At 43.3% G+C, this 22,519-nt stretch overlaps 2 protein-coding genes across 2 annotated transcripts in view; one reads left to right on the forward strand and one right to left on the reverse strand.

Moving 5' to 3' along the window:
- Positions 1-750: 750 nt before the first annotated feature.
- On the reverse strand, positions 751-15,339 carry mfn1a (mitofusin 1a; the record flags this gene model as incomplete). The annotated part of the gene is made up of 17 exons (XM_083673682.1): positions 751-811; positions 1,244-1,378; positions 1,780-1,976; positions 3,096-3,230; positions 3,856-4,076; positions 4,187-4,289; positions 5,773-5,877; positions 6,225-6,351; positions 10,242-10,363; positions 10,542-10,609; positions 11,552-11,705; positions 12,093-12,200; positions 12,439-12,547; positions 13,962-14,086; positions 14,382-14,544; positions 14,840-14,975; positions 15,225-15,339. 17 exons carry the CDS (start codon positions 15,337-15,339, stop codon positions 751-753), a joined length of 2,184 nt encoding a protein of 727 aa, XP_083529808.1.
- Positions 15,340-18,198: 2,859 nt separating this feature from the next.
- The window catches only part of LOC310823611 (erythroferrone), an 8,871-nt gene continuing 4,550 nt past the window's right edge, over positions 18,199-22,519 (forward strand). The window contains exons 1-3 of the mRNA XM_083696498.1: positions 18,199-19,599; positions 19,903-20,019; positions 20,966-21,080. Coding sequence (XP_083552624.1) covers positions 19,450-19,599; positions 19,903-20,019; positions 20,966-21,080 — 382 coding nt within the window. The 5' untranslated portion in view covers positions 18,199-19,449. The remainder of the gene's footprint in view (positions 19,600-19,902; positions 20,020-20,965; positions 21,081-22,519) is intronic.

Genomic DNA, 22,519 nt, shown 5'->3' on the forward strand with positions numbered 1-22,519 from the left:
CATCGAGTTCTAATTTAAGACAACACTTACTTCTGTATTGGGTCTCATTTTGATTCTCAAAATCAGATTTCACCTGATTAGTGAAAGTCTTTTTTAGACCTTGCCTGAGTTATTACATTTTAGTTAGTCCAGTTTTAAGAGTGCAATTTAGTCTAAGATAAGTCTTAATCTGTGGCGGTGAAACCACCCCTAGATCTATTACTGTGAGCATTCTCATTTAAATGTATAAAATCTCTATCTTGGAAAATAACTGATAGCTGAACCAGTAGCCTTGCAGCACCATTCTATTCACTTCAAGTTATCTGATAATCAAATGCATTTTCAGTAGTATGATTGAAAGGTCTTCTCACAAACTATTAATTCTCAAAGGTAGAAATAGGCCCTCTGTGCAACAATAAAGAGTATCTCTCCAAAATAGTACTCTGCTTTCATCTGTGTATTCTATTTTTACAAAACTGTTTTGTATTTTATTTTCTCACCCGTCATCTCTCTTCATGTTGACACCCATACTGTGTCTGGATAATTTGTGCCCCATACAAGTGGCTCAGTTGGTAGAGCATAGCGCTAATAATGCTTTGGTTGGGTGTTTGGTTTCCGCTGGGACCATATATACAGAAAATGTATGCACTCACTGCAATGTAAGTCACTTTGGATAAAAGCGTTAGCTAAATGGCTGTATTGTACATCCAGAGGTACATTTGTTGGTAAACTCCACTATTAAGAGACAGTTACAGTCTACCCTTCAGTCTGTCATTGCAGATACTGAGCAGAGAAAGCATCCAGTTGAGACTCCAAATCTGTGGCTCTGTGTCTGTGGAAAAAGAGAATAAAGTATCACAGATCTGATATCCTCTAACTCCCCATTGACCAGTAGATAGAAATCATAGCATTCTCAAAGAAAACCTTATAAGATAGATGGCTGTGTCTCTATGGTTTAGATGTGCTAATGCTACAGTACTATTTTGTGGATTTGTTCTGTCTAGATTTTAGATATGCCACAAATGTGCTAACACTCAGATGTACAGGATGAATGACTTCTCTCTCTTGCTTCTGCAATGGCAGACAGGAGAACCCCAATGCAACACAGAGCTTTAAAGCACTAACATTTTACAACTGAAAATGGCAAGATAATAAGAGAGGTTATTTGACCCAATTCAGTCTTTTGCTTCCGCAATTCCTCATCCAATACTATTTGACAGAGTAAAAAGATTAGAATGACAGTGAGGTTGAATGTGCTTCTTACCTGAGAGCTTTGGAGCGTCGCTGAACTTTCTCTAATCTCTGGATCCTGGAGCTGAGCTGGCGGATCTGGCCCTCCAGCTCCACCTCACTCAGGTCCACCCGCTGGCACAGACGGTCAAAGGTTCCCACCAACTCCCTGCATGGGAACATCCACTATGAGAGTCTAATGATGTCAGGCTAATCTCTTTTTGTGTTGAGCTTCTGACTGCTACCAGCTTTGAATAAATAAAAACAACGTTATAATTTTGGGTGCTTCTTTTCCACAACAATGTCTAAAACAGAAAACCTATAATCTAAAATCAAACAGGCATCAGAGCTGTTTTGGGGTAGCACTAATACTAGCAGGGGGAATGTTCTGGTCAACATCTCTTACAACAGAAAGTTTCTCCACATTCTGTCAAATATGGGTGAAATAAGACAGACACAAATGTCCTTTGTTAGCTACATTCAGCTGCAATTACAAAAAGCTAACTGCCAAAGTACTGGGTACAGATCTCATTATAACGTCAACAGAAACCAAAACCAAATGTGACTCACTGGTGGACCTGCTGGCTGCAGCTGCCACTGGTCAGGGGGACGATGACCCTCAGTCTGTGGGTGGCATGCTCCACAAACTGTTGCTTCAGCACCCTCTCCTTGGAGGCATTGGTCCAGGTAAACTTCTCATACAGGTACAAAAGGCCGTAGAGCGTTGTGGAGAGGGCGATGAGCCTCCAGCCCACCGACCGCCACACCTGGCGCATAGTGCAGGAGGAGACCACCTGTGTTAGTTTTAGCAGTACAAACTCATGTTAGCATTATAATGTACAGTAGCCATAAAAACACATGTCAGTTAGCTGTAGCTGTTACAAACAAAAGAAATAGCTATTTGAAATGTGTGTTTGACAGTTTACACAGTAGCTTTTCGCTGTGTCATTTGTATGCATACAGTATATACACCTCGTCTTTAAATGATCTATGTGAATGATTTGCCTAGAGTGCTGTACAGGTCTTTTCGACACAAGTCTATACTATAGTTAACTATAGTCTAATATTATGGAGATAGATTAATGCCAGTATTATTGTAAATAAATAAGAGTACAACTCACAAATGCGTACCATGATCCGTAAACAAAAACCACTAAGCACAAATGTAATTTACTATCCACACACAAATACCTCAGATTTGTATTTGTAAACCATTATTTTAACACATGCAAAATGAGTTGTAAATATGACTAAAGATTTGTGAATCTCTTACATGTGCAAACAAGTGTCATGATGTGTGAATAAAATGAAAGCAGTGACAAACATCTTTCCAAAGTTATGAATAAAAGCATTGCTTTGTGTAGGTATCAATAGTTTTAGCATTAGAACTGTCGAATCTGCATTTGCAGATCAAATCACTGTGGATTTGTTTTAATTTGTTTGCAGAATTGTGGCACTAACATTCCGTGTGTTCATGGAGAAATGATTCACAAATGAATCTCAGTTGGCTATCTCCATTCAACTACAAAATCTTTGTTCAACCCTGTCATACCCTTTTCAGAAAGAAAATACAGCTTCAATTGCGCTTCGATAACTGAATTGATCATTCCAAGCATAACTTTTCAGTTGGTTAACCAACAACTTGAAATCATGACGTTTTGAGACCCATAAGGTAATCTGCTCATATTTTAAAAGAAGACATCCCAAATCGTCCCCTACAATTTATTTACAATAATATTGGTATTAATCTCTCTCAATATACTATGACCAAAGGTTTGCCTACATGGGCCAGGATGACTTGGCTATGTGTTGTAACATACTGTAACTACAACATAATATGAAATACAAGTAAGAATTGATTTGAAGAGAAGGGAAAGTATACACACCACTCCACCAATGACAAGCATGGTCATGGAGGCTCGGGAGGTGAGTGAGACCAGACCTGTTGCCATGGAGAAGACCAGCTCATCCTGCGGGTTACTCTTTTGAGGACTGAGGCTGAGTGGGGCAGAGGATGTAGTCTAGAAGGGGTTTTAAATAACAAATTACTGAAATATCCCATCGCAGTTAAAGCATAGTATGTTAAAGTTAAAGGGGTAATCTGAGTAATCTAACGTATAATGCCTCATGAGCTTGGTTCAACTGTCTTACCCCACCAGAACCCAAAATATAATCTTGTTTTAATCCATTGTTTGTAAACAAAGTGTAACCCTGTATACAATGAGATTACATACTGTATTTAAGCAAGTCTGTGATTGAGTACAATAAGGTAACCTACCCTGATACAGTTTGATTGGTTAATTAGAACGAAAGGACCAGTGAGTATCGGGAAAAAGGGCTGAGGGGGACTGACAAGAAGGGGGGAGCGAGAGAGAGAGACATTTTCTTGCCCCTTTTGTCTCCAGAGCGAGTAAAGCATTGTTGACTGTCAATTCATAAGCATTAACCTCGTAAAGTGAAACGTACTATATGAAACATGTATTTTGATCTCATGGATGGTCAGACTCCTTGCATCCATAGCTCAGTCTATGAATTTGGGAGTGGTTACATTTCTCCAGCCCCATCCCTCAGCTGTTTACCAAAAAAAGGGGGAGGGTGACCGCTTTGCTGTTCCAGTAAAGTAAAACTTTCAAATCCTGGCCTGACCTGAAACTTCTGGTCCATGGCTGTCAGGGCTTGTTTGGCATTTGAAGACCCACGGTATCGATTGACCAGTGCAGTCCAGCCGAAGGAGAACTGGAATTCAATATTCTCCTGGAAGTCTGCACAGAGTGTTGCTAGATTAAGGTTGTAGGCGAGGTCAAACTTCCTGCTGGGTAGGTGAATGTGGAGCTGCTCCTGAACTGGCAGCAGAGACCGAATGTTCTCTGGAAGACATTAAAACAAAGAAAGAGTCACACAACATCGACTATCACATTGATAAGAAGAATAGGGAAAATCTAAAGAGGGAAATAGCTAATGCACTGTAGTAATGGACCTATCATGTTGTTCTGGGAAGACTGCACACTGCCAATGATCCCCGTAGAACAACGAAAGGCCAAGGATCCACTCATTCTCTCTTCAACATGGACCAGAAGCTTCTGCAGGGAAAGCGATGAGGAAGAAAAGATGACCACAATATAGAACCACACAGTTGCAATCCAGCACACACCCACACACTCTCTCATACAAGTCTAGTTTAATAATATTGTAGTGAAGGTCTGCACATCACTGATTGCTTCATCACCAATTAATGGACTAATTGCTTGCACCTGCTGGCTCGCCTGTAGGACACTGTCTGGGACTCTCAGAAAGACATTAAAAGAGAACCAGGAGCATGGGCACGTTGTTAGCAGTGTGTGTTCTGTCTAGGGCCACTGGCGGAGAAAAGATAGTTAGCTAGTTGGTGGGAGTCAGATAGTACGAAGTCCAGTTCTATGGGAGTGTTTCCCCTCTCTCTGTTCCTGGTTGGAGTGATCGTCCTGTCGCTGCTGCTCCTAATTTATTCCTGTGCTGGACCGACTGATCCCCCAGACCCGGGCTCACACGAGCCACGTCGGACGCTGCACACAAAGCCTAGCACAAAGCCTAGACCCTGGAGGAGGGTCTTAAAGACTAGTTACATGCTTTTAAAATCTATTGTATGTGTTAAATGTCTAGGCGTATCTGTCTTGTCTGTGTATAATGTTTTGAATTACAGCCACAGTGAGGTGGGAGTAACAAGGGAGGTAACGCTGTTGGGAGGCGGGCATAGCTGTCTAGTCTAGTCTAGTCTTGTGTACTTAAATCACCCTGGGGTGTGTTCTTCTCACCTTCTGCCGTTTGCCGGCCCAGCTAAGAAATATGCATGTCTACAAATCACTAGTGTGTATCACCGTGCCCTGAGTTGGCCAGACTTTGTTATGCGATTTATCACCTACAGTATACCCTTGTAGCGCTTGGCTCACGATACAGCCAATTGTGTGGCTGTTTGGAGTGTTCTCCGTGTGAAGTGTTGCATGCCCTAATCATTGCTGTAGCCTACTGAGGCTTTGCTTGCTCATAGAAATAGCTGAATTACCTGTGGGATCCCTTTATCAATGTGTGCTGTCCTATTAATTATCCATCAATATTTTTTTTCTTTTTTTTCTACAACGTCATTGTTGTAGAAAAAACACATCCCAGACACATCCCAGGTGTCTGACACTGGACCGGACTGGTCTAACCTATATTGAAAAGGTTTATTACAGTATTAATTTAGAATCATCAATTTAAGTCCTCATGACTGCAACAAAGTCTCACACAGATAACACACACACACACACACACACACTCTCCTGACCCCAATGGCACTTAAGAGGCTTTCCTTTCAATCCTGTTTAGAGTGAAGCACAAACGCCTGCAGTAGGGGTTAGCAAAGATACAATAAGTCTCTTTCTCTCTCTCTGTCTGTCTGTCTGTCTCTCTCTGTCTCTTTCTCTTTCTATTTCTGTGTGTCTGTGTGTGCTGTTAGGTTCAATGTTTGGCTGAAGACAGATGTGGGGTAGAAAGGGAGCACAGGGAGTGTAATCTGTTGGTCAGCTATAGAAGAATGTAAAAGCTCACTGCTTTGTATAGCGTTAATGCATTTGGTGTTGGGTTAAAATCAATGCTGAACTCATCAACCAGTGCAGGGAGACTGTGAATCTGTTCTGCCATGGCAGCTGAGACCTGAGGAAAGAGCAGAGGTTTAGTGATAATATACAATATATATATAATATTCACTCAACTCAAATCAACTCTTTCTTTTTTCTACCACACAATGATATATCAGTTTTAGGTTTTTGCCAGTTAAACCAAACAATTTTTTTATTTTCAATGCATTATTCATGTTTTACACTTCACATGCTGATTAGCCTCTATGATCTAAGCATTCAAGTTGCCATGGGGGTTGACACTGCTTTTCCAGATGTTCCAGAAGACCAAATGTTTTTGGCATAACACTGGGCAGTTGAGTGAACAATGCACAGGATACCAACCGGGTTGTTTTCCTATGGTGTTGGTGTGCTCAATTGTACCTTAGCAGCCACTGCCTCTGTAAGAGTCTTGATCCTCTCTTTGACGTTCTCAGTCAGACGGTTAAGTTGGCCTCGGACAAACTCCAGCTGGTCCCTCTGCTCTTCTCTACCCTCCAGGGAATAGATCCTGCACAGGTCAAACAGTCATTGGAGCAAAGAGGTAAAAAGTGTTCCCTTGCTTTATCCTCCAAATCTCAACTACAGTTAGGTCTATATATATTTGGACTCTTACACAATTTTTGTTATTTTAGCTGTTTACCAAAACATATTCAAGTTACATGTGGGCTTAAAGTGCAGACTCTCAGTTTTAATTTGAGGGTATTTACATCCAAATTGGAGGATTTAGGGTTTAGGAATTACTGCTCTTTTATATGTAGCCCCCTCTTTTTCAAGGGTCCAAAAGTAATCAGACAATTGACTCAAAAGCTGTTTCATGGACAGGTATTGGCTATTCCTTTGTTATTTCTTTATCAATTAATCAGGTAAAAGGTCTGAGTTGATTCCAAGTGTGGCATTCGCATTTGGAAGCTGTTGCTGTGAACGCGCAACACACGGTCAAAGGAGCTCTCAATGCAAGTGAAACAGGCCATCCTTAGGCTGCAAAAACAAAATAAATCCATCAGAGGCATAGCTGCAACATTAGGAGTGGCCAAATAAACAGTTTGGTACATTCTGAGAAAAAAAGAACGCACTGGTGAGCTCGGCAACACAAAAAGGCCTGGACGTCCACGGAAGACAACACTGGCAGGATCCTTCACAAAGTAAAGAAAAACCCCTTCACAACATCCAGCCAAGTGAAGAACACTCTCCAGGAGGTAGGCATATTATTATCCAAGTCTACCATAAAGAGAAGACTTCACAAGACTTCAAATACAGATGGTTCACCACAAAGCGCAAACCATTCATAAGACTCAAGAATAGAAAGACCAGATTAGACTTTGCCAAAACACATCTAAAAAAGCCAGCCCTGTTCTGAAACAGCATTCTTTGGACAGATGAAACTAAGATCAACCTGCACCAGAATGAAGGGAAGAAAAAAGTATGGAGAAGGCTTGGAACTGCTCATGATCCGAAGCACACTTCATCATCTGTAAAACACGGTGGAGGCAGTGTGATGGCACGGGCATGCATGGCTTCCAATGACACTGGGTCACTAGTGTTTATTGATGATGTGACAGAAGACAGAAGCAGCCAGATGAATTCTGAAGTGTTTAGGGATATTCTGTCTGCTCAGATTCAGCCAAATTCAGCTAAGTTGATTGGATGGCGCTTCACAGTACAGATGGACAATGACCCAAAACATACTGCGAAAGCAACCCAGGAGTTTTTTAAGGCAAAGAAGTGAAATATTCTGCAATGGCCGAGTCAATCACCTGATCTCAACCCGATCAATCATGCATTTCACTTGCTAAAGACAAAACTAAAGGCAGAAAGACCCACGAACAAACAACAACTGAAGACAGCTGCAGTAACGGCCTGGCAAAGCATCACAAAGGAGAAAACCCAGCATTTGGTGATGTCCATGGGTTCCAGACTTAAGGCCGTCATTGCCTCACAGCCTCACAGCCTCTGCGACAGCCTCCTGACACGAAGACTCAAGACACAAAGACATAGGAGTCTATCTGTGGAGTCCATTGAGGAAGGCCTGAGAGGAAGGCCATACTACTAAGTATTTTTATTCTATCTTGATAATTTCTTTATTACCCCGAGTGTATTGTGTATACTTTTCCCACTAACCCTCTCCCTCTACATCGGCAAAAAATCACAATGTACTTTCTCCCCATTCCTGTTATTTCCTGCATTAGGAGGACACATCAATGTTACACCTCCACTCGCAACCCTTCTAATCTAATCTACCCACCATGCTCAACTGACCATGACCTCACTGTCACAGGAGGACTTTGGAACTGCCAAAGCAGAGGCTATCTCAACCTATGCCTGCTTCATGTCTCTCCACTTCCTTGCTCTCACAGAAACTTTTTTCCACATTTTCCTCACTCCTCAACCCTCCTCCTCCCCCTCCTCCCTCCTCTCTGTCTGCCGATGACTTTGTCACCTACTTTGAAAAGAAGGTTGATGACATTAGCAGCTCCTTCCCTCTACCTCTCACCAACAATGCTACCTCTCCTCCCAAACCCACTGCGCAACTCTCAGTCCCTGGTTTATCAGATTTCTCCCCCCTCTCCCCTGAGGATGTTCTAAAGCTGATCACATCCAAGCGGGCAACCACCTGCCCCCTCGATCCTATCCCCTCCCCCTTTCTCCATTTCATCTCCAAAGACCTCCTTCTGTTCCTTACCACCTTAATCAATTCCTCTCTATCCACAGGATCTGTCCCAGCTGCTTCAAGACAACCAGAGTCAAGCCTCTTCTCAAGAAACCAACTCTTGACCCGTCTGCTGTCCATAACTACAGACCGGTAGTTTCCCTTCTCTCCTTCTCTAAAACCCTTGAACGTGCTGTCTCTAACCAACTGTCTAACTACCTCCTTCAAAACAATTTCCTTGACCCTCACCAATCCGGCTTTAAAGCTGGGCACTCTACTGAAACTGCTCTCCTCGCTGTCACGGAGGCTCTCCACTCCGCTCAAGCTTCCTCCCTCTCCTTTGTTCTCATTCTTCTGGACCTGTCTGTTGCATTTGACACAGTAAACCACCCAATCCTTCTCTCCACCCTCTCAGAATTGGGCATCTCTGGCTCTGCACTCTCCTGGTTTGCATTCTACCTGGCCGACCCCTCACCACTGGTGTCCCCCAGGGCTCTGTCCTTGGGGCTTTACTGTTCTCTTTCTATACCAAATCTCTCGGCTCTGTAATTTCTTCACATGGTTTCTCCTACCACACCTACGCAGATGACACTCAACTTTTTCCTCTTCTTCCCCCCTTCTGACTCACAGGTGGCAACACGAGTCTCGGCATGTCTTGCAGACATTTCTGCTTGGATGTCAGCCCACCACCTAAAGCTCAACCTTGACAAGACTGAGCTGTTCTTCCTCCCAGGGAAAGCCTGCCCTCTCCAAGACTTCTCCATTACAGTAGAAAACTCTACTGTGACCTCCTCCCATACAGCCAAAAACCTTGGGGTGATCCTTGACAACCGCTTATCCTGTGTGGTGAACATCACAGCGACAGCACGCTCCTGTAGATTCTTCCTCTACAACATCAGAAGGATACGTCCATTCCTCACCAGAGAAGCAGCACAATTTTGGTCCAAGCACTTCTCAATCTCTCGCCTTGACTACTGCAATGCACTCTTGGCCGGACTCCCCGCCTCCTCCATCAGGCCTCTGCAGCTCATCCAGAATGCTGCTGCTCGTCTGGTGTTCAATCTCCCCAAATTGTCCCATGTCACGCCCCTCCTCCGCACCAAAAATTTGCCTACTGGCATTACGACTGCCAATGGCCCCTGGTGTGAGCATTGATTACTTTGTCTTATGATGACTGTTGAATAGATGATTCACTTACTTAAACAAATGTATTGTTGTATGTCACTTTGGATAAAGGCGTCTGCTAAATGCCATAAATGTAAATGTGAATGCCTGCAAAGGATTCTCGACAAAGTATTAAAAATGAACATGCTATTTATGATTATGTTAATTTGTCCAATTACATTTGAGCCCCTGAAAATGGGGGACTGTGTATAAAATTTTTTGCAATTCCTAAACGTTTCATACAATATTTTTTATCAACCCCATGAATTAAAGCTGAAAGTCTGCCTTTCAATTGCATCTTGATTGTTTCATTTCAAATCCATTGTGGTGGCGTACAGAGCCAAAATTATGAAAATTGTGTCACTGTCCAAATATTTCCGGACCTAACTGTATATCTACATGCAAGATTAGTAAGCCTTGAGCAAATGTATGCATGCCAGAATGGCCCATAGGGCAGGAGCCTATCTTGCGTTTCTGTAGCGTGAGGCAGCTTGATGTACAAGTATACCCCCTGGACAGGATGCTAGTCTGTCACAGGACCTTACCCCCAATCCAAGGAAGGAAAGAGACTTAGGTAACAAACTCACTTCCTTTCAGCAGAGGCAATGTTGATGGCATCCATGACTGCTTTGATGGCCTCAGTGATCTGCCATGCCCTGACTGTGTGCTGCTCAAACTTGGTTTTGACCGCAGACTGTGAGATGAACTCCTGTGAGGTCATAAATGGGTTAGCATGTAACTATTGACCATATATTGGTATAGCACAGTGCAGGCTGGTGGAGGCAGAAATCAGAGGATGGGCTCTATGTAATGATACCATTCCTCAGTCCAATCCATGCATTACAATGGTGTAGCAGTGGTCAGCAATGTTATATCTCTCTTCCTACCTCAAAGGTCCTCTCGAAACCCTGGAACTCCTTCAGTCTCTCATGGAATCCTTCAGCTAACGCACCACCTGAAGTATAGGTCAGTCAAAGGACAGGGATCAACACCATTGGTGGACATTGGACATGGAAGAGTAAGGTGACAGTCACACAACACAGGTTTTGTACCAACTGAGAGAATTGGATACATTTTTGTTGCCAGTCTTTCGAAAAATGCCACATTCCTGATACTCTTTCCTTTTTGAGGCAAACTATGTCCCTCCTGCTCTCAGCCCTTGTTTGTTATGATTGACATTGATTGATATGTAACATTTACCACTCTTGGATTCTCACCTGTCTTTGGTCCCTTACCTGTCTCGCATCTCACCTGTCTCTGGTCCCTTATCTGTCTCCCTCCTCACCTGTCTCTGGTACCTTACCTGTCTCCCTCATCACCCATCTCTGGTCCCTTATCTGTCTCCTTCCTCACCCATCTCTGGTCCCTTACCTGTCTCCCTCCTCATCTGTCTCTGGTACCTCACCTGTCTTGCACCTCACCTGTCTCTGGTCCCCTACCTGTCTCCCATCTCCCCCATCTCTGGTACCTTACCTGTCTCCCTCCTCACCTGTCTCTGGTACCTTACCTGTCTCCCACCTCACCTGTCTCTGGTACCTTACCTGTCTCCCTCCTCACCTGTCTCTGGTACCTTACCTGTCTGGCACCTCACCTGTCTCTGGTCCCCTACCTGTCTCCCTCCTCACCCATCTCTGGTCCCCTACCTGTCTCCCTTCTCACGTGTCTCTGGTACCTTACCTGTCTCCCTCCTCACCCATCTCTGGTACCTTACCTGTCTCCCACCTCACCTGTCTCTGGTCCCCTACCTGTCTCCCTCCTCATCTGTCTCTGGTACCTTACCTGTCTCCCTCCTCATCTGTCTCTGGTACCTTACCTGTCTCCCACCTCACCTGTCTCTGGTCCCCTACCTGTCTCCCTCCTCACGTGTCTCTGGTACCTTACCTGTCTCCCTCCTCACCTGTCTCTGGCATTCCCTGGGCATGGTGCATCCTGGAACTGAGCACCTCCTTGGCCGACACAAAGAAGATCCTCCCGGGTGCCTCCTGCGGACTCACCACCCTCAACTCCTCTGCCAGGAAACCAATACAGCGGTCCAAGTGCTGCTTACGCACCTGCAAAGAAAGCACTTGGTCATTCACATGTTCACATTTATTTCTAAATTCATTTCCCATTCCGATGAGTGTTCACAGAGTTAATTGTGACATCCAATCTAACTACAAGCTTCCTCTTCCTAGAGTTATGGTCCAGTCGAGGCTGGTGGAGGTTGAAATCAGAGGACGGGTTCACTGTAATGCATGGAATGGAATGAGGTTCCATGAGACTCATTCCTCACTCCATTCCATGCATGACAATGAGCCTGTCTTTTCTACCTTCACCAGCCTCTCCTGTTATGGTCAGATGCAGTCACTGCTCTGAGATCATGGGATCAAGGATACTCTATTGTCTATCCTAATTCTCTATTTAGTTTTTGATAATGTTTCTTTTAGTCTTTGACTCACATCCTCTATGTACTCTGGCTCTGACACAGAGGCGTCCCACCGGTTGTTCAGGATAAAGATGTTGGGCTTGGATATGTGCTCACTCACTTTGTGGAAGAAGAGCTTCTCCTGTGGAAAGTAATCAGAATATAGATGTACATGGGTAGAGATGCTATACAAAAATTGTTGACTTTTTGCAATGAGAAGTTAGTCATAGGTGATCTGAGAACAACTAACTCAGATACTACCTAACTTGTTCAGGTTGGTGTAATATTCTTCAAGGTGTTATTGTAAGTGTTGGCAAGACAAGATCAGGTTTCGATGGTGTTGATGATGTGTCAATCTACAGATTTTGAGACTTTCTCACTGTGTTCATCAGGGTGGACTCTGCATTGCCCACCAACACAAAGACATCAGCGTCCAGACAGAACTTGTCGATCCAGCTGTCCAGCTCAGAAGTCACATCTGTCCCTGGGCTATAAGAAGGCGGCATTAGAATATGGATAGGACAATTAAACCAAACATTAAATATATAACACAGAATATACAGTGCCTTCGGAAAGTATTCAGACCCCTTCACTTTTTCCACATTTTGTTGTGTTATAGACTCATTATTAAATTAAATTAAAAGAATCAATCCACACACAATACCCTAGAATGACAAAGCGAAAACACGTTTTCAGTAAATTTCTGTAAATTTATTAAAATTGACATACAGAAATACCTCATGTACATAAGTATTCAGACCCTTTGCTATGACACATATACAATTATATAATTATATAATGATAATAGTTCATGGAATTGTGGAATTAATATCTTTGTTTTTATAGTGTCTCTGATTTGCATAGGAATCAATTACGCTCTGTGTGGATCAGGTTGTCATTCCAAATTGAGCAAATGGAGAGGAACAAAACTGCTCAGGAATGTGACCCTGAGGCCTGGGGAGACTTACACAAATCTACAAAGTTGATAGTGAGGAGCAAAAAGCAGTTGATGGGACAACATCATCTCAGTCACTCTACAAAATTGGTCTATAACCAAGTGGCCAAAAATAATCCCATATCCATATTTGTGTTTGCAACAATGAATTCAAGTGATACAGCAAAGAAAGTGGCTGGAAATGTGTTTATTTGGTTTTACTACAATGCATTAAGTTTGGTGCAAATCCAGCACATGCAATGCACCATCTCTCGTGTGAAGAATAGTGGTAGCTGCATCAAGTTATGGGTATGTTTGTCAATGGCAGGGACTGGGGAGTTTGTCAGGATCAAGAGAAAATTATGAAATTTGTTGAGTTGGTAGTGACATCCTAATCCACACAGTGTGTAATTGATTCCTATGCAAATCAGAGAGGCTATAAAAACAAAGATATTAATTCCAAAATTACACTATTATCCTTGCATTAAGATGGACTCAGTTCAATTTACTGAGTGATTGTTGATTAAATTTTAGCATTTTGGCTCATTTTAAGAGTGTCATAGCAAAGGTCTGAATACTTATGTACATGAGGTATTTCTGTATTTCAATTTTAATAAATTTACAGAAATTTCTAAAAACCTGTTTTCTCTTTGTCATTCTGGGGTATTGTGTGTGGATTGATGGCAAATTATTTTAATTTAATCCTTTTTAAACTGAGTCTATAACACAACAAAATGTGGAAAAATGTGAAGGACGCTGTGACAAAGTGTGTGGCCCAATTTCTAAATAACATTTGATCATGAGGCGAGTTCTGTCTCTCATGCAACTTTTATGACAAATCATCTTGGCAACTCCCCACTCTTACAGTATCTCAGCTGTGTATGTGTGTTTGTGTGTGTGTGTGTGTGTGTGTGTGTGTGTGTGTGTGTGTGTGTGTGTGTGTGTGTGTGTGTGTGTGTGTGTGTTTACCTGTCCATAAGAACCAGGTCATCACATAGCAGGGCACACCTGGACTTGGGCCAAAACACCTTCACCAGGCAGCCTGAGTCTAGACTGTGCTCCATATGCAGAGCATGGGCCAATTGATTCACTGTCTGCAGGGGGGAGGGAAGGAGGTAGAGAGAGAGAGAGAGAGAGAGATAGCTAAAATCAGGGGGAGCGGTTTTCAAAATTGTTTTGCCTGTATAGAAAAGGTAGCATACCCAAAGGCATGATCATGGACAGAATCGTTTCCCTGTTTTTCCTTTTCATGACACAAATGGTTATCAAGATAAGTAGGCATTGGAAAGGCATCATCCTGTGAAAGAGTTTGTCACATATACCATATGAAGGTATGTACATACTGTAATGTTGCTTTTTCAGGACCTATACTGCAGTTTGACCTCTGACCTTGATGCTCTTCCTGTCCTCGGAGCCCTCTATGGTGAGGTAGGCCTCATCCCCATCTGTGCCCTCTACCCTCAGGAAGCAGTTGGTAGTGTGGCCAATGCCACTGGGCAGGACCCGGTCTCTCAGCATGGCATTGATCACCGTACTCTTACCGTTACTCGTCCTGCGAGAGGAGGAGGGAGGAAAAGGTCTCTGAACATTAACCATATTCATACACTGATATGGCCTGGTGCTATTGTTTCTCATGTCATCCTAGTCATATCAATTATAGTTTTTATCTCAAGACCACATTTTACCAAAGCAAACCAACATCAGCAGTCATTAAACATCTACATGGTTATTTGCCTCTACTTTCCACTGTAAAAAGAGATACTGACAAATTTGTTCTAATCATACTGCACATGAAACCCCCAGATTGCACTGCAGCACTCTGTTTTGTTGTCATCTCTCTCATTCACCTGCCGAAAAAAGCCACCTTCATGTGCTTGCGAGCCAGCACCTCCCGAATGGAGGCCAGTTTCCTGGCGCAGGTCTGGATCTCAACGCACTGCTCCTCAACTGCAACCTGCTCCAGATCTGCACTCCGCCGTGTCTCTGACATTACAAATGCAGACACTAATGAGATGAGAACGAAATGTCCGAAAATATGACAGGGTAACCAGGTGTATGTAAGGTAATAGACGCAGTATGTGTGAAAGACACTTTTTAGATGCAGATTATAGCGACAAAAGACCAAGGTCAACTATACTTCCCCTAGAGTTATTTTTTGTGTCTATAACAATTGTTTAAACTTCAAAGAACATGCATGCAACAACTGTGAAGACTCTGAATGTCTCTTCTTACCCTCTACGAACTCTGACCCCTCTTTCACAAACTCTAGCAGCTGATCAAACACACTGTTGATTGTCATCTTCGCCACCACAAAATGCTTGAGGGGCGAAGGGTCCCACTGGTCCATTTCACCTTCTTGAGAATAATATTCAAATTCATAGACATGTACAGATGCAGACAGACAGGGTTACACACACACACACACACACACACACACACACACACACACACACACACACACACACAGTACACACACACACACAGTATACACACACACACACACGCATGCACACACACACACACACACACACAGTACACACACACACACACACAGTACACACACACACACGCACACACACACACACACACACACACACACACACAGTACTTATATGAAAATTACTTATACATATGCATACAAAATGCAAATTTGTACTCACCTTGACAATGAGGAAAGATGCAGCAAGAGAACAATTCACAGAGGATCTGAACATGCCGGCCTCCCAATAAATGAGTTGAAAAGCATTGCTGTAAATAAGGGTTGACAACACCTTCTCTCACTATATCAAATAGATCTACTCCGCCAAATATAATTTATTTTGTCATTATACAGCATTATCTATATAGACGCCTATTTCTGCTATATACTGGATTAGCTACATTCTATTCATACTGTACCACACAATCTTCTCACACTCTGAAGACATGCAGCCCAAGGCTACCTGCTGTCTGTCAGGACGCAGTGGAATTACACAGCCTCTTTGGCTGGGGTGTGTGTATGTGTGTGTGTGCGTGTGTGTGCGTGTGTGTGTGTTTACTCAGAGCCTACATCGCTGCCTATAGAGCATGCTAAGACAGAGACAGGAAGCTCCAATCCTCTTACCCAGGACTTACTGCAGCAGGTGGTTTAGTGTTACACCTTTTGTCTATTTTCAGTATCTACTATGAAAACAATATTTTGCTGTCATACATAAATGTTTTTAATTGGTTGTAAATGGTGTGCTTTTGTAATAGGTGTAATGTATCCATCTTGTGTCATAGAAGTGGTTTGTTCAACTACAGTTGTGTGATGAGTAAACTGGCCTGAGGCCTGAGGCCTCCTGGAGACTTACAGTGGTGAAGAAAATGCTAGAACACTGCACCAGCAATTTCAGGCCACAAGGGGGGGTCAATTGTTGATGAGAACGATTGTCACGGTTCCATCTGCCCGCCAGAGGGCAGCAGAGATCATCCCAGAGACTATTGGCTCACAGGTGTTGCGGGGACAATGACATTTTCATTACAAATTCATGAAGGCCTATTGATAACCAAAGTAAATGATTAACTCAAGAGACCAATATCTTTATTCAAACATACTCAGACAATGCAGCGTCCCGAAGAACACAATGAGAAGATAAAGCACTGTACATTCAAATGATGAGACATTGTTGCAAATATTGTATTTGCAATAATTGCACTGTAGGCTCATTCCCCCCTCTAGAGTGAAATATAAAAAATAAAAAAAATGAAATTGTCCCATGATTTCTGTATTCTATTTCCAAGTATTCTATGTGCCCCTCACTTCTGGCCTCGTAGTAACCTATCAAATACACAACGCAGAGACATAACACCAGAAGCTAGGGAAAGGGGGGCCTAGAACCTGTTGCCTACCAGGCCAAATTCCATGGCTAGTTTATATAGTTTCTCTGGGAGATGAGTCCCAGAGAGAAAGAGATAACCTGCTAGCCTGAAACATAATTTCTTTATAACATTGAATAAAGTACCCTCTCCAAAAGACGTCAACCTTCAGATCTCTTTATTTCATCTCATTGCAAACCTGAAAACTATTGTGTTGCTGTGGAAGAAATTACACGACACACGACATATCTAACGACATATCATCCTTTTTCTTTTCTTATCAGCCCATATTAGATGATATTGCATATCATCCTTGTTTTGGTGAGTATTGGAAAAAATGTTAGAAACACTACATTAGAAACAACTTACATGGTGGTTAGGCAGTAAAAGGCATTGACTGTGTTTGAGAGAATCAATTTTGAGCAATTGCTGCCGAGCATTGATCAGCGCCTTTCAATACCAGGGAGCAGCAAGCACCTTCATTGTGGGAGGCACTTTGCATGACGAATCATGAATGTTTTCTTGACACATGTATACCTGAATAAGGAAAAGCCCTATATGCTGCAATGTGTAGACTTTGGTAGGATATAAATCATTATGGTATTTGAGAGATACTGTATTTCTCATACTTTTCAAGTTTGTCATCTAAGATGGATATTCCTACACACTTTGATCGTGATTTATTCATTTTTCGCTCACTCACCTCACTTTTCGGGAAAAATTATATCTGTTAAACAATTAAGTAAGTTTGCATGGCCTTGCCTGCTATGAAAGTACTTAACAATAAGTTACAGAGATCACATACAGTACACATGTAGTCTGAAATTGTCAATATCAATGTCATCGATAGGGAACCCATGTCCATTGAAATTCTATACCCAATTTCTAACTAACATTTCATCATCAAGACAGTTCTGTCTCTCATGCAACTTTTCTGACAAATGTCATCATCTTGGCAACTCCCCTCTCTTATCTCTGCTCTGTGTGTGTGTGTGTGTGTGTGCGCGCGCGCGTGCGTGCGTGCATGCATGAGTGTGTGCGTGCATGCATGCATGGGTGCAAGTGTGTGTGTCAGTGTGTGTGTGTGTGTGTGTGTGAGAGAGAGATAATGCAAGCGTCTCTCTCTCCCCTGACAGTTTTTTTTTTTACCAATAAACATTGACAAGATCAACATCATTAGTGTAGGTTTTAAGGACATACAACATTCTATTCAACTGCATTAGGTCTGGTCAGTGAGTAACTGCTACCCTATTGGAGCTAGGACCCAGGAGAAAACCATGGCATGTGGGAAATCTGGCTAGTCAGAGGAAGAGAACCTGCGGCAGAAAGGGAAAGAATTGAGAGGGAAACTAAGAGAGAGAGAGAGAGAGAGAGAGAGAGAGAGATGTTGAGAGAGACTACAAACAAAGAACACAGACCAAAAAACGACAAAACACTGGGGAAGGGAGAGAGAGAGATAAAAAGAGAGACAGAGGGGAACAGGGCAGACGAGGGGAACAGAGCTGTGGATGGACAGAGTGACAGCTCAAGATCAAGAGAAAGATAGAGAGAGTGGAGGGGGAGCCAATGGAGACGCGGGAGATGGAGGAGGAGTCTTGAAAGAGGGGAGGAAGATAAAACAGGACCTGGGAGAGAGAGAGAGAGAGATAGAGAGAGAGAGAGAGAGAGAGAGAGAGTGAGAAGGAAAGATAGAGAGGAGAGAGAGCTTTACAAACAGAACCAGTCCAGTCATAGCTACGTCATTGGAGCAACATGCTGAGACGAAGGAATATGGAAGTCAAGACAGGTCAGACATCTATCCGGGAATAGGACACCCTCATTCAACCGACAAGCAAAGGAACAATTGCTGTGGAAAAAAGGAGAGTGACAGAGAGTCAGTCAGTGAGAGTTAGAGAGAGAAAGAGAGAGCGCAGGGCAGTGGGGAAATAAGGGAAAAGAGAGTTGGCTAGACAGAAGAGGAAGAAAAAAAGGAATAGCGTTTGTACCACCCACTGTGCCAATACCATACTACACACACACACACACACACACACACACACACACACACACACACACACAACCACACACACACACACACACTCACTCACACACGCACACACACACACACACGCACACGCACACGCACACACATACACACACACACACACACACACACACTCACAAAAACTGTGTCACACACAGTATTTATGTCTTGCACAGTGGCACATACATTTGCATGCAACATATACAGTGAAGATGACGAACAGAGGTGGAGAGACACAAAGACATGCACAGAAATAGTAGAGGCACATGTATAAATAGATTCAATTCTTGGAACAGAGTATCATAGACAGAAATAAAGAGACACAGTGGCATCAGAGAGCCTTCAAGAGGAACATCGGAGACAGAAGTATTGGAGAACCAATCATCCTGTGGAACTACAACCACCAAAGCCAAAATAAGAAGGACCACAGAACTGGAGACTCTGGGATTACAATCCTAATTTCATACACTAGAAACAAAGCAGTGCTACCCTATTTAGGATCTGTCATCTCCATTGTGGCCCTAGGATGGAAGCCTAGGCCAGCCAAGTTGAAGAGCTGAGTCCCCTGACGGAGCACCACCAGGCCTCCAGCTCATCATGCTGCCTCGGACAGCCCAGGGAAGGGGCACCCTTAGTGGGGCACAGGGACTACTGCTGCTGGGGCTGCTGGTGACGGTCTGTGCTGGACAGAATGAAGAAAGCCAGGAATCCCCAGGAGAGAATAACACTGTCAGTACAGAGAGCCCGGTATGTTATTGCTTTAACACATACGCATGTACATGCGTAAACAGACACACACACACACACACACACACACACACACACACACACACACACACACACACACACACACACACACACACACACACACACACAGACCACACACACACACACACACACAGACAGACCACACACACACACACACACACACACACACACACACACACACACACACACACACACACACACACAAATATAAGGACAGACACTATATTTACAGACAGATTAAAAAAACGTTTTTCATGGAAATGGAAACTATTGTAATTACAGGAGACAGTCTCCTCAGATACGGCCATAGTAAGTCCTCGTAGCTCCTGGCTCATCTTCAGACGCAACTCCAACAAAGGGGAGAACAAGAAGACCAAGCCCCCCAAGAGAGCCTCTAAGGTGAGTAGGTACAAGTCTAACACAGGTGAAACACAAAAGATCTACACAATAAGGTCATTACCACAAAGTAACTGGGATAAGTAGGTACAGTGTTCAGCTACAGTAACACAAGATATGTTGACATTGCTAAACCAAGGCTAGTACATGCTAGCATAGGTAGACAGCTAGGTAGGGAGATGTTCAATTAACTAAAGTCACTTGTAAGTTGTGATAGTAGTAAATATAAGGCTCAGCTAACACAGGAAAACGTAAATACTGCACACACACATGTGGCTACTGGTAAGTAAAGCCAACATGGGCACATCCTCTCACCTGGTATCATCCTTGTATGACCTGGTACAAAGTTAAAATAGTTGAATAGATAATGAGAATAATATTCATCAAAGGAAATGTCTGTGGCTAACATGAGGATTTCCAACTGGAAGCAGGGGTATTTCCAACACAGCTGGATAGATCTAAAAGTAGTTAGCATAAACGCTGTGGACATGACACAGGTGAGGCTATATTGATACATCCATCTCCTTTAATTTCACCCCAGTTTCAAATGCAAATACACAGAGAGCAGGAGTGGTTGGAACGTCAAGAATTGAGTTTAAGACGCCCAGACAGGAAGAATAGATTTTCCCATATGGGCATCAATCTGCTCTCTGGTGTCAAACCATAGTGTTAGACAGAGGGAATGATAGTTTAAGACTTTAGTCATGCAGCTATAGGCCTCAAGGGTGTGTTCTCAGGTGCCTTAAGTGTAGAATGTGCCTTTACAATAGCTAAATAATGACTGGAAATGTTGAGAGTGACAGTTAGTTGGTTGTTTCGCTAGATTTGTGACAAATTGCTGCAGTATGCATGCACTGAATCCAAGCTAACTCGGGCTGATCCCTGCAGAAGGTTAGCGGACAACATGGAGGATGATTTCATTGTTTTGCTTTTGTCTCTGTCTTTCTAGCATGGTCTACCAGGGCCTCCCGGCCCTCCCGGCCCCCAGGGGCCCCCCGGCCCTCCAGCACCCCTGCTGCCCCAACAAGACGAACTGATGCAGGAGTTCCAGCTACGGCTGAGAGGTCAGTAAACACTTTGAAATAAAGACATGTGTGCAAACCACAAAACAAAGTACACAAGTCCTTATTCAAAGACAGCCAAACATAGAGCTTGAAATTAAAATATCAAGACATACTGAGTTCCAACGACGGTCATAATACACATATCCGTATTGTTTGTGATATTTAAAATACACACAATACTAGCATTACAATGCAAACAGATAGTGCTGTGGAGTACATACCATTCCTTAACACTTTGGGGCCGTTTCCTGGGCACAGAGTTAGCCTACATCACACTGTCAATGGAACATCTCTATTGAAGATGCTTTTTATTTTGGGCAACCAGCCCAATACCTCTTAAACAGTCCATGTCAATGTATGTTATACTTCACCTTCTGTTGTGGCCAATATCTTCTTCTATCTGGGTGAATCTAAGCTATACAAACATTTTGCATACTATACTATATGAGTTTTTGAGTGTCTGTCCATGTGTATTTGTGTGTGCTGCTTTGTTTGGGGTGCCTTGCTCATTTGTTGGGGAGGCTGCTTGTCTGATTGTGGGCTGGTCTGATCCCTTAATAAGGGTAATTTTCCGGAACGTGGATGTGACTTGGCTCGGGTGTAGAATTCCTCAGATTCCATCAGTCTCGCTAGTGTGTCTTTGTTACTTTGAGTGTGTGGTGTGTGTATGTTTGCCATGTGTGTGTACGCATTTGTGTGTGGGTGTGTGTATTCTTTCCATTTGTGTGTGAGGCGTTTGTGTAGGTGTGTGTGTGTGTGTGTGTGTGTGTGTGTGTGTGTGTGTGTGTGTGTGTGTGTGTGTGTGTGTGTGTGTGTGTAATGAGTGTTGGCAGGCTGCCATGTGAGTAGACACAGGTCTGTTTGTGCTCTCTGGGAGCTGCAGGCTGTTCTGACAGAAATCGAAAACATAAAGACTCTTATTCACGCAGCCAAGCCGGGTGGCGCCTCACATACTGTACACACTCACACACTCTCACAGACGTAGCGGTCTGTGACACTACACACTCACAGACTCAAAGACATACTCTCAGACACTCTCTAACAAACTAAAACATACTCACAGACACTCAAACAAACTACACACACAGCCAGGGTGGTACCTCATTCATACTCCCAGATACCCAAACATGCAGTCCATGCAAGCAGCCATAACACACTGCTAGCTGGCCTCTGAAGCAAAGCAGATCCTTGGATGGAAGAGCAACCAGGCTGCTGGAGGTGAAGGGCCAGTAGGGCTCACTCATCTAGTCTAAGAAGACCCCACAAAGTTACCACTCCTACTTTTACCATAACTGCCATGGGAATTGTAGTGATCACAGGGAGTCAGGACCTCGCTTAAAACATCGCAACTGAAGGACAGGGCAATGTCTCGTCTTCAATCACTTCCCTAGGGCACCGGCCTAGTGAAAATCCCAATCTTACTCATATGCTAACTTGGC

This window comes from Argentina silus (assembly GCF_951799395.1).
Source record: "Argentina silus genome assembly, chromosome: 1".
NCBI classification, from domain to species: Eukaryota; Metazoa; Chordata; class Actinopteri; order Argentiniformes; family Argentinidae; genus Argentina; species Argentina silus.